This window comes from Rana temporaria, chromosome 7 (assembly GCF_905171775.1).
Source record: "Rana temporaria chromosome 7, aRanTem1.1, whole genome shotgun sequence".
NCBI classification, from domain to species: Eukaryota; Metazoa; Chordata; class Amphibia; order Anura; family Ranidae; genus Rana; species Rana temporaria.
In genome coordinates, this window is record NC_053495.1 from 106052725 (window position 1) to 106065938 (window position 13214).

At 41.2% G+C, this 13214-nt stretch overlaps 1 protein-coding gene and 1 long non-coding RNA gene across 2 annotated transcripts; both read left to right on the forward strand.

Moving 5' to 3' along the window:
- Positions 1 to 2274: 2274 nt before the first annotated feature.
- LOC120944840 lies at positions 2275 to 5544 on the forward strand. The gene is made up of 3 exons (XR_005750498.1): positions 2275 to 2447; positions 3716 to 3827; positions 5515 to 5544. It is a non-coding gene; the product is annotated as an uncharacterized LOC120944840 (long non-coding RNA).
- Positions 5545 to 7818: 2274 nt separating this feature from the next.
- Positions 7819 to 10162, forward strand: LOC120945558 (tigger transposable element-derived protein 1-like). The gene has a single exon (XM_040359815.1). It carries the CDS (start codon positions 7951 to 7953, stop codon positions 9910 to 9912), a length of 1962 nt encoding a protein of 653 aa, XP_040215749.1. The 5' UTR covers positions 7819 to 7950; the 3' UTR covers positions 9913 to 10162.
- Positions 10163 to 13214: the final 3052 nt, after the last annotated feature.

Genomic DNA, 13214 nt, shown 5'->3' on the forward strand with positions numbered 1-13214 from the left:
AAGATTCAAATAAAATATTATTATTTTTTTATAAGATATTAAGCACATAATCCATTTAATACAAAGCAGATAAACCTCTCGCATCCACTTTCCATTCCCAAAGAATGTCATTCTGAATTGAGAACACTTGTCGGCGGACCAGCAAAACGTCTTAAAATACAGCAAGTCCAGTTAGTTTGATTTATTGATTGTCCTGAATGAATAAGAACCTTCACAGACATCCACCTCCACAGTCCAAGGGTCTTGTCTGCTTACAGGGTACCGAGAGAAACTCCGGATAGAAATCATCAATGTTCTGTTTAATCCATGAATCAGAAGTTACACTATTATTACCAAACTCCCTCATCAGTGTCTTTATGGACCTTGCTTTGTGCATTGGTGCACAGTCATGTTGGAACAGGAAGGGGCCGTCCCCAAACTGTTCGCACAAAGTTGGGGGCATGAAATTGTCCAAAATGTCTTGGTATGCTGACGCTTTAAGAGTTCCCTTCACTGGAACTAAGGAGCCAAGCCCAACCCCTGAAAAACAACCCCACAACATAATCCCCCCTCCACCAAATGATTTGGACCAGTGCACAAAGCAAGGTCCATAAAGACATGGATGAGCGAGTTTGGGGTGGAGGAACTTGACTGGCCTGCACAGAGTCCTGATCTCAACCTGATAGAACACCTTTGGGATGAATGTGCTTCTGGAAGAATGGTCAAACATTCCCATAGGACAGCCTTCCCAGAGGAATTGAATCTGTTATAGACTGGGATGCCATTAAAGTTCATGTGCGTGTAAAGGCAGGTGTCCTAATACTTTTGGCAATATAGTATATATATAGTATATATACTGTATATTATTGTTATACTAAGTCCAGTCCATTGTTTGGACCTGCCGAAGGGTAATTCCAGCAGCCAAATAAAAGGAATTGGGATATTAAAGTTCTCCCCAGCACAAAATTAAAACTCAGCAGCTACACAAAGGGGGTTATTTACTAAAGGCAAATCCACTTTGCACTACAAGTGCAAACTACAAATGCAAAGTGCACTTGAAATTGCAAGGAAAGTGCACTTGGAAGTGCAGTCCCTTTAGATCCGAGGGGAGAAAGGAAAATAAAAAAACAGCATTTTAGCTTGCACATGATTGGATGATAAAATCAGCAGAGCTTCCCCTCATTTCAGATCTACCCCTCAGATTTACAGCGCCTGCACTTACAAGTGCACTTGTAGTGCAAAGTGAATTTGCCTTTAGTAAATAACCCCCATACTGTACACATACTACAGCTGCTGACTTAATATTAGGACACTTACCTGTCCTGGAATCCGGCGATGTTGGTACCCCAGCCAATGTTTCCATTGGCTCTCGGTTGCTGCTGCCGCCATTCCCTATAGGGGCCAATTCACACCACATGCAGTCCAGTGCGGTTTTTTTCTGCATGGAAAGTAGGATATATGTTTTTTAATGGCATAATTCACACCAGTGCTTGCAGTTCCAGAAAAAAAGTAGAGCATTCTGCATTTTTCCTGCACTGGACTGTACTGGAACACTGTAAAGCACATCAAAAACGCACTAGAATGCACCTGAACGCACTGGAACACACATGTCCTTATCTTAGGTTAAGAAAAAAAAGGAGGAAAATGCACTGGAATGCTTTAAAAACACACCAAACATGCCCTGGAATGCATCAAAAACACGCATGCAGAAAAGCATCGGAAACGCATCTGCCGCAGCGAGATCTCTCGGAAGTGGGGACAGGTACCTGTCAAAAACAGGAACCTGCTCCCCTCCACCGAAAGGTGGCAAATGTGGCAAAGTAGGGGGGGGGGGAGGCAAATAAGTGGAGCTTCCACTTTTGGGTGGAACTTCGCTTTAAGTGTCATATCCCTGCCCAAGCTGCACTGTTGTCATGTGCCAATACTAGGCTGGAAGATAAATATGGAAGTGATGAGAGCTGCATTCTTGTGTGTGTATATACACAGTATATATGTGTGTGTGTGTGTATATAATATATATATATATATATATATATATATATATATATATATATACACACACACACACATAGAGTATATCTGACACACACATATAGCAGAATGAAGATACAGTGTGTATGTATATATATATATATATATATATATATATATAGCTAGAATGCCTCTCCCATCACTTACTTACATGTATAAATATTTTTCTCATTTCTTTTTTTTCATTCCTTTTATTGGGATGTGGGTCTGTGATTTCTGTGCCTTCAATCTTCTAATATGTAAATCCTGCCCTGGGAAAAACTCTTCAAACAGACAGACTTCTATCATAATACAGGAAGACAGGAAGTAAGCTGGGTGGGAACCAGAGGGGTGGTGAACTTCCACCTCTCACTTCCTGTAAGGCCTAGTCTGAAAAGGAAAGCATGGCATGGTGGAGATACTCTGTATTCTCCTGGATGGATTCTCCTGGATTAAAGGTATGTCTTCTATCAAATAATATTAGAATTGTGACAGTTTGGTGCATGAGTTAAGTTGTATTTGTCTATTTCCTGCTGAATAGTTATCATTCTGTGTGCTTTTACCTTCCCAGTTACCATGCAGCATGTGCACAGTAATGTAATATTATAGAGCTCCTCTTCCACAGCATGTCACTCTGCTTCATATAATATGTGTGGCTTCCATGTTATATCCAGTAACTGTGTAGCATACTTTCAGTGCACCCTGCTTGATATAATATATATGGCTTCCATGTTATATCCAGTAACTGTGTAGCATACTTTCAGTGCACATTGCTGCATATAATATTATACGGCTTCCATTCTATATCCACTCACCATGCAGCATAGGGGTTGATTTACTGAAGGCAAATCAATTTTGCACTACAAGTGCACTTGGAAATGCAGTCGCTGTAGATCGGAGGGGAAGATCTGAAATGAGGGGAAGCTCTGCTGATTTTATCATCCAATCATGTACAAGCAAAAATGCTTTTTTTTTCCATGTCCCCTTCAGATCTACAGCGACTGCACTTCCAAGTGCACTTGTAGTGCAAAGTGGATTTGCCTTTAGTAAATATACCCCATTATAATGTCAGGGCACAGTGCTACCAATGTTTTATGTCTCCCTCCCCTTTTGCATATTATTATCTGCCCTGCTACTAGGTGCCAACAGATATGGATTTTTCCATACAGATACCAATTATGGGCCACCTTTCAGGCCGATAACAATATGAGGTACTGATATTCTGTTTACATCCAGCTGCCCCAGAAGTAGCCTGATATCAGTTGACACCTAGGCCTTTTTTTGTATTCTAACAGCCACTGGCCACTGTCAGAATACAGGAAAAAAGAGCAGATAGCAGGGGAATCAATAACCAGGTTGCTATTGACTATTTTAAATTGCAGTAGCCAATAGCTAGTGGGCTATTACACCCGCCCACTGCCTGTTGTCAATCAGCAAAGGAGAACTTCTTCAGGTCTTCCTCTGCTGATTGACAGCAGGCAGTGGGAAGGGGGCGCAATAGTCAGCCTAATTTTAAAATTTAAACAGCCAATGGCAGTCTGGCTATGGTTCCCCCACTACCTGCTGTTTACATTCAGCTGCCATCAAATAAAGTGTGCAGAAAGAGGTTAGCGGTGTCTGGGGTGTGTGGGGGGGTGGTGGATGGGGTGTGTGTGTGTGAGGGGGGGTGGATGGGGTGTGGAGGTGGAAAGCTAATTTTTTTTATTTTTTTGGGGGATTCTGACAGATGGGCCGCCAGCCGCTGTCAAAGCACCTGACCAAGACTGACAGCTGGTGAATGGAAAACCAGAATAGGCACTTGGAAGAAGGAAACCAACAACTGAGACAACTTGCCTTTGGTAAGCGGACAACTTAATTACGGTGGTGGGCACCTTCCGTTTTTTTATATCACCGCATTCAACTGGCACTGTATCTGATCATCATATCTGATCATCATATCTGCATCATCCTTCATTATTCATTTGGTCATCAGTGTTTGAGTTTTGTGGCGATATCATTAAGAACTTTTGAGGTTTGGTTTGCCAATTGTGTGCTGTTGGCATACAATTTTGGGATCACCAATTTGGCGTATTAACCTCTCAATGTTTATACATATAATTGGACATTCATTTTGTGAATTTATATACTAATTTTTCCGTGCACTCTGATTTTTTGTTTTGGTTAATTATTGTGCACCGTTTTTGGCATATCAGCCCCTGGATGCCAATATTTCAATGTGAATTGGTATTGGTGAAATTTTTGTATTTTAATCGAATTTTTTATATTGGCGCAGTCTTTTCATTTTTTATCTATTTATTGTGTGTTATTCCACCAGTACTGATTTTTTTTATCTTTATTTTCTGTTTGACCAATCATTTTCCCTTTCATTCTACAGTGTTTTATGGCAGAGTTAGGCCTCGTACACACGACCGAAACTATCCGCTGGGATTGATCCGCGGATCAGTTCCAGCGGACAAATCCGGTCGTCTGTACGGCCTAGCGGATATTTATATTTAGCATGCTAAGAAATCTATCCGCTTGAATCGTGTCCAGCGGATTGATCCGGTCATCTGTACAGACTCACCGGATCAATCCGTCCGCTCCCCTCCCTCGCATGCGTCGTAATGATTCGACGCATGCGTGGAAGTACTTACCTTCCAGCATCGCGCACGTCGCCGCGTCATCGTCGCGGCGACACATCACCGCGGATGTATTCCGCGCGGATTTTGATCCGATGGTGTGTACAAGCCATCGGATCAAAATCCGGAGGAGGAATCTCCGCTGGAAACGGTCCGGTGGACCGTTTCCAACTGATATCCCCTCGTGTGTACGGGGCCTTAGAGAGGTGGAGATCTACCTGAACAACATGGGAGAAGTCAAAGATCACTGGGCACAGTGTCCTCCAATGTTGCCTCCTCACACCTGACTAAAACCTATAATTGCCGTACTACCGCGCTGCAATCACGTGCCTTTCACTGCAATTATGGGTGTTAACATTTTGCCTCCTCACCACCTTGCAGAATTTCTCAGAGGAGCATTGCATACCGCACTTGTGAATGAGCCCTTAGTTGCATTTGGCAATAGCACTTTTAAGGCTCATTCACATGTGAATTTGGGGGTGGTAAAACCCTGCCCCCAATCCCTACCCCCTTTAGCTTCTAAGTGGGGGTCAGGGTGCCATAGGAGGTGGATGCTTGAGAGTTACTATTAGCTCTCAAGCAACCAGAAACAACAGTACCAATGGGGTTCGTTGGGTAACTGGGAGTTTACTGTACTACATTCATTATAGTATCAGTGAGGTAACTACATACTATATACACAAGTAGGATTTTTGTTTTGTGGAACATCCTTACTTTTACCTTGGGTGGAACCCTCCTGGAATATTTTTGATCTAGTGGGGGGGTCAGCAGCAGACTGGAGGAAACCCTCTAATCATGTAAAAGTAAATTTTTCCACAAGTCATTAATTTCTAACAAATGAAATGAATGGATATAGTGAGAAAATAGGCCATTATGTTACTTAAAAAGTTTTTATGCATTTCCATAGATTTGCCTGGTGTAATGGATACTTTGAAAACCACAAGAGCGCAGCTAATAGCACTGAAGAATGATGGTGGAAGTTCATCCTGTGTGGGTGTATCGTGTGCATCACCTTCTGTCCCGTCTGAAGAGTTGAGCTCATCTCCTTGTCAAGTGTCGTACTCAAGGCCTAAACAGGTAGGTTTTCTTTTGGTACCGAAACATTAAAACGTCTTTTTTTTTTAAATATCAAACATGTCCTACTCCTATTTACCTGCTCTGTGTAAGGGTTTTTGTACAGAGCAGCTCAGATCCTTCTCTTCTCAGGTCCCATGCCAGTGCTCCTGAACCATAGCTCTGTGTGTGCAATCACACACTGAGCCTTGCCTTGACCCCATCTCCTAATTAGCTCACTGGCTGTGATTGATAGCATCGTGAGCCAATAGCTCCAACCGCTACAGAAATCCAATCAGCAGTGCAAGTCCCTGAAGAGACAAGGCTCTCGTGGACATCGCTGGATCGAGAGGGGGCTCATGTAAGTATAGGGGGCTGCTGCACACAGAAGTTTTTTTTTTTTATCTTCATGCATAGAATACATGAAGGTAAAAACCCTTGTGTCTTTACAACCACTTCAATAGAAAGTAACCTTTAAGGCAGTGCCTCCAAGCGGCTGACAGATGGAGAGAAGCAGGTACAGTTAGACCCTATGAAAACATCAGCTTTGACATGTAGACTGTAAGCCAATTTGACTGTTGTGTCAAAATGAGATATCTTGCTCAGTCTGGTAGTAGTCTGAACTAATAAGGCAAGTTGTAGGCAAGATGTTGATTTTTATACTGATTTTTGAAAAGTCTACAATATTTTGATGTTTTTATACATGCTTAATTTTGTTAGTTTTATTTACTCAGCTGCATCTGTTAGACTCCTTTCACACTGAGGCAGTTTTCAGGCGTTTTAGTGCTAGAAATAGCCTCTAAAAAGCTCATAAAACTGCATCCCTTTCAGTGCAATGAGTAATTTCACACTGGGGCATTGCGCTTGCGCAACATTATAAAAAGTCGTGCAAGCAGCATCTGGGGCGGGTTGGGAGCGCTATAAATAGCGCTCCTAAAATGCACCTGCCTATTGAAATTAATGGGCAGTGCTTCCAAAGCACCCTAAAAGCGCATTAAAAACTGGTCTTTTTCCCTTTAAAAAAAAAAAAACGCCTAAAAAGTGCTACAAAAACATTGCAAAACCGCCGGAGCTTTAGCAGCGCTGCAGTGTGAAAAGGGTCTAAGGCTTTAGATTCACAGGGAAAATCTAAGAAGTCTAATATTTTCCATTTTCTTTTTAAAGCTGCTACTTTGGCAAAGTTTCCTGGGACTTCATAAGCTGTGATCAGTGACGCTGTTACGAGAAAAATTGCGGCGTTGAAATATCACCTGAAGGGAAACATCAGGAACCTCTGCAGAATACCACAAACTTTTATGTCATTAATGTCATTTACCACAGTTAACACCACTTTCTATTCCCTGTGTTGTAGTTTTTGTATATTTACATGATAATAAAGTTGTGTGTATTGTACTGTGTTATTGTTTTTTTTTTCCAAATGTTTGCTAGTTTTATAAGCCTACAATATATAAAATACAATATATAAATACACAGCATTTCAAAATGTAATAGGAATGTATTTTTTAAAATTTTGCATTCAGAAGTACATTTACATTTATATTTAAAATATATTTTAAAAAACATTCTTAATATATTTTTCCCAAATATATTGCCATATATTTGAAATGCTACAATTTTGGCCAGATTCAATATATTTCAAAAATATATTTCAATATATTTGTGAATATATTTTGGAATGCATTGTGAAATATGTTGCACATATATTCATAAATATATGTTAAATGTACTTCTGAATGCATTTAGCAATATATTTTTGCAGCCATAAATATATTGCAAAGTGCATTTTGGAATGCATTGTGAATATATTCATAAATATATGTGAAATGTACTTCTGAATGCATTTAGCAATATATTTCTGAATATATTCACAATGCATTCCAAAATGCACATTGCAATATATTTATGGTTGCATAAATATATTGCTAAATGTATTCAGAAGTACATTTAACATATATTTATGAATATATTTGCAACATATTTCACAATGCATTCCATAATATATTCACAAATATATTGAAATATATTTTTGAAATATATTGAATCTGGCCAAAATTGTAGCATTTCAAATATATGGCAATATATTTGAGAAAAATATATTAAGAATGTTTTTTTAAAATATATTTAAAATATATTTTACTTCCACATGGGCAGGCCCAGAGGTACCCACTAGCCAGTACCAAGGCCCAGAGGTGCCTGCCAGCCAGCACCAAGACCCAGAGGTGCCAGCCCAGCATTGCCCAGAGGTGTCCGCCAGCCAGCCCAGCATTGCTTGCCAGGTACGCATTGAATAATGGCAGATAGTACCAAAAAAAGCCGTAAATCAATTACTTTGGATATGAAGGCTAAAATGATTAAGTTGTATGATGAAGGTGTAACTCAAGCTGAAATAGGCCGAAGGCTAGGCTACACTCGGACTACAGTTAACACCATCATAAAAAACAGAGAAAAACTTCTTGCAGAAATTAAGAGTGCTACACCTGTTAACACAACAACAATTCGAAAAAGAGATAGCATTGTTGCAGACATGGAGAGACTCTTAATACTTTGGATAGAAAATCAGACTACACGTCATGTTCCTGTCAACCAGGCAATTATACAAACTAAAGCCTTAAGTCTGTTCAATGACCTGAAGGCTAAGAAAGGTGAGACAGCAAAGGATGCAGAATTTTCTGCAAGCCGTGGATGGTTTGATAGGTTCAAGAAAAGGTCTAACCTACATAACATTAAAATACAAGGAGAGGCAGCTGCTGCAGATCATAAGGCTGCAGAAAGCTATCCAAGAGAGCTTGCCAAAATTATTCAAGATGGAGGCTACTCCATGGATCAGATTTTTAATGTGGATGAGACTGGTCTATTCTGGAAGAAGATGCCTGCAAGAACCTTTATCGCAATACAGGAAAGATCAATGCCAGGCTACAAGCCAGCTAAAGATAGAATAACCCTTCTGTTAGGTGGCAATGCTTCTGGTACCTTAAAGCTAAAGCCTTTGCTAATTTACAGATGGGAAAATCCAAGAGCTTTGAAGAACTACGTTAAAACTAGGCTTCCAGTGCATTGGAGAGCTAACAAAAAAGCATGGGTTACTGCAGCCCTTTTTGAAGATTGGTTTGACACCTGCTTTGTTCCAGAGGTGAAAGCCTATTGCAAGGACAACAATATCCCTTTCCACATTTTGCTGCTTGTTGATAATGCCCCTGGACACCCTCGAACACTAGATGAGCTGAACCCTAACATTCGAGTGCAGTTCCTACCACCAAATACTACCTCACTACTGCAGCCAATGGATCAATGCGTCATTGCCGCCTTCAAGTTAAACTACTTAAAAAGAACATTCAGTAAGTGTATTGCAGCAATAGACAAAGAAGAAGGAGACGGTAAAGAAGTCCTATCCAAATTCTGGAAAAGCTACAACATCTTGGATTGCATTAAAACTATAAGAGATGCTTGGAATGACATAAAGGAAACCACAATGAAAAGGGCCTGGAACAAATTATGCCCACAGTTAGTTGATGATTCAGAAGGCTGTGAAGATCATGTAGCTACTGTTACTGAAAATATTGTAGATATGGCAAGGCAGTTAGAGCTGGAAGTGGAGCCAGAAGATGTTGCTGAACTGCTTGCGTCCCACACTGAGTCCCTCAGCTATGAAGATCTTCTAGAACTTGAAGAGGAGAGAGAAGAAGATGTGCAGGATGGGGTTGAGATCATTGATCATCAGCCTGAAGGTTTAACAACAAAAATTCTCTTTGAAGCTTTCTGTCATCTTGATAGCGCCATGGCTCTATTTGAAAAGCATGATAGGGATTTTGAAAGAAGTTCCAAAGTCAATGCTAACATCTCAGGGGCTTATGCCTGTTACAAAGAAATCTACAGGGAGAAAAAGAGAGCTACACTTCAAACCTCCATAGAAACATACTTTTCTAAAAGTCCATCAGCACGCGGATCATCATCAACTGACAGTCTGTTTCCAGCTCTGACATCACCACCGTGTCCTGCTCCTATTGCTACTTGTAGTACACCCAATTCTCCAGCAAGAAAGCGCCTCATTTTTGAAGACTTGACTTGTGAAACAGAAGATACCTGCATACCTGACAGTCCATTTCCAGCTCTGACATCACCATCAAGTCCTGCTCCTACTCTGATTTCTTCTTGTAGTATACCCATTTCGCCAGCAAGAAAGCGTCTCGCCTTTGAAGATTTGACTAGTGAAACAGAAGATACCTGTATGCCTTCACCCTTCCTACCACAATGAATTATCTCAGCTGCTCTGGCCTTGCAACAACGAGATGGGGTAAGCTTACAATTTTTATTTGAATATTGTGTTTATTTTAGTTATCAATGCATTATTCATATCAGTTATGCTTGTAAATGACTATTGCAATGCAGTGCACACATTTAGAAGTGAAAAAAGGTATTGCTTCACTTTAAGTACATTTTCGCTTTACATACATGCCCCGGTCCCATTGTGTACGTAAAAGCGGGGTATGCCTGTATATATATATATATATATATATATATATATATATATATATATATATATATGTATACCTTTCTAAATCAGATTCCTGGCTTTTTTGAAAAAAACTTCTACCAAAGTTTATCGCTGACTTTGCTGCTTTCTACCTCTACATATGTCATATATGCCTCATGGATATTTCCGTTGAAGGACCATTTGTCATGTAAATATATATACTAAGACATTCATCTATTTTAATTTGATTTTTTTATAAATGTACGTTATTAATTTCTTACACTGTATCATTACAGATAAAGTTCTGTTTTACTGCTAAACATGCATTCCTCGTCTTCATCCTGAAGAAGCCCCACGGCGAAACGTGCGTTGGCGACTTCTGAGGAATATACAGTGGTCATTTTTTGTTAAATCATTTTGTAATATTGTTTATGTATTTATATGCTATTAAATATAATTTTAAAAAAAAATACTTCCTTGGCCTGAAAGTCTGACCATCAATGTCCACTTGCTAGATATTGTTCTTTTTTCTCATACTACTACAGATGTGGCCCATGTGAGTGCTATCCATACGTTTTTCCTTTTCCTTTCTTTTTGTTCTACTTATTCTTCTCCCCCTTCTCCTCTTTTTTTCTTTTTTTCATCTCTTTTCCCTCCTTCTTTTTACCCCCCCCCTCTTCTTTTTGAATCTCTTTTTCTTTTGTTATCATTCAATTTTATTTTTGTCTGCTTATTTGTACTGGTGATTAATAGCATGTATTTCTTCTTAATTCTTTTTTCTTATATCTGATTTGTTCTTTAGTACTTCTTATCCAGGGTAAGCAGCGCACTTCCTCCCTTTAGTGACTCTCCTTGGCCCCTTTTACCATGTGACCTCAGCTTGCTTTCCAAGCCTCGCTGTCACATCAGCTTGAACTGATAGGCCGAGCCGACGTGCGGCGCCTCGATATCATTGTTTCTATGACGACGGCGGCCGCACAACGGCGCCTTCTGTGATATCGCAGGATATCATTGGCTGATGGCGTTCCCACAGCAGTACACGAGGCAACAGCTGTGCGATCGTGATTGCGATCGCTGATACAGCTTGAGGGTGGACTGTTGGCTCCTTCTAAAGGTATGGGATTGATTAATCCTTCTGGGGGTAATATACAATGAAATAGTTGTGCGATCACCACGGCAAGCGTGAGTACAGCGGGGGATAGGTACCCCATGTGACTCTCAGCTTGTGTTGTTTTGTTGGTTTACAATCAGCTGGTTTCTAATAGGCACTCAATGAAGGTTCCTTATTGGAGGGGAGGGGAGGGGAGGGGGAGGAGGTGATTGGGATGGGTGGGTTTTATTTTTTTCACATGATTTTATTGGTGACAGTTTCCTATATATATATTTGTTTGCTGTATTGTATTTGTATCTTTTGCCTGACGAAGAGGTCCTGCGTGACCTCGAAACGTTGCTTTTTCTGGATCGCTAACATGCATTACATTTTTGGACGTTTTTTAAATGATCCTTGGTGTGCTGGCGAATATGTGTATATGATTTGGAGGTGTATCGCATGTTTAGATTCAGCCCTGAAGTCATCCTGGAATTAGCCACAATCCTGCATGATGACATCACCAGCCAGACACATCGTGGACATGCAGTGCAGCCACTGGTCAAGGTAGTGGCAACCCTGCATTTCCTGGCAAGTGGATCTTTTCAGCGCACAAGTGGAATTGTGGCTGGGATGTCACAATCCTCCATGAGCAGATGTGTGCACCAGGTTATTCCTGCAATCCTGAGACGCATGTCCCACTAGTTCATCAAACCCACCCAGGAGGTCCAGCGGCAGAAGGCAATCACAGATTTCTATCAAATTGCCAGATTCCCACGCACTGTGGGGGCCATTGATTGTACCCATGTGGCACTACGGCCCCCCCGTGACCTAGAGCATATATACTGTAATAGGAAGCACTGGCATTCCATCAATGTTCAGGTCATAGTGGATGCCCATGACCTCATATGGCATGTCCGTGCCAAACACCCCGGGTCCTGTCATGACAGCTTCATCTACCGTCAGAGCCCCATCCCCACCGAATTTGAACAGAACATGTATGGGGACAGCTGGCTGATTGGTGAGTGACATGGGTGTCAGGTATGACTGTTCCCCCCCATGATGCAGACATCACGAGGGGCACATGCATTACTAACATCCTCCTGTCTTTTCTCTTCCAGGTGACGCGGCATATGCACTGGGACCCCATCTCATGACTCCATTCCGGAACCCCCAAACCCCAGGAGAGGAAAGATATAATGAAGCTCACGCACGTACCCGTGGAGTGGTGGAACGCACATTTGGCATCCTTAAGTCCCGTTTCAGATGCCTGGATAAATCCGGGGGGACCCTGTTGTATTCCCCAAACTTTGTATGCAAGATCATCGGGGCATGTTGTATTCTGCACAACTTTGCAGAGAGAAGGGGCCTGCAGATTGACATACGTGATGACCTGACCCCCGAACCACACAATCCCCCCCCCAAGCAACTCTACCCGATCTACTGAGGGAAGAGCAGTCAGGAGTGGTCTAGTGGAACGTCTCTTTGCACGTTAAACACACACATTAATCATGTCACAAGTAGAATGCACGCGTGCACACCACTGTGTTCCCTAGCACACACACCCCACATACACCCAAAATTGGATTAGACCCAAGGATACCCCATGGTATTAGGGAGCAGCAACGCCGCGCCAAGGCTCCAATTATGTTGCTGTCCATTCATACACCTTTCACATGGCAGAGGGTGACACCCCTTTTCAAGCAGGAGCGACACCCCCCCCCCATTCACACACCAGTCACACTGTAGTATACACTCCTCACCGTGTGTAGGGACTACAAAAAAAATAAAAACTCAAACTTTGAGCATAAAATAAAAATATAAAAGCTCATAACCTGAGCAAAAAAAAAATATCCAAAAATCAAAAAATTATGAGCATAATCAAAGTAAATAGAAAAAGCTCCTTATCTGAGCACCAAGGGATAAAAAAAAAAAAAAAGGGACAGGAAAATAATTTTTTTTTTTTAGACATCCTCGTGCCAAGGGTGCCCCGGCT

What these genes read in the sequence shown, in the direction of transcription:
- LOC120945558 (XM_040359815.1), top strand. Translation starts at nt 7,951, where the DNA reads ATGGCAGATAGTACCAAAAAAAGCCGTAAATCAATTACTTTGGATATG.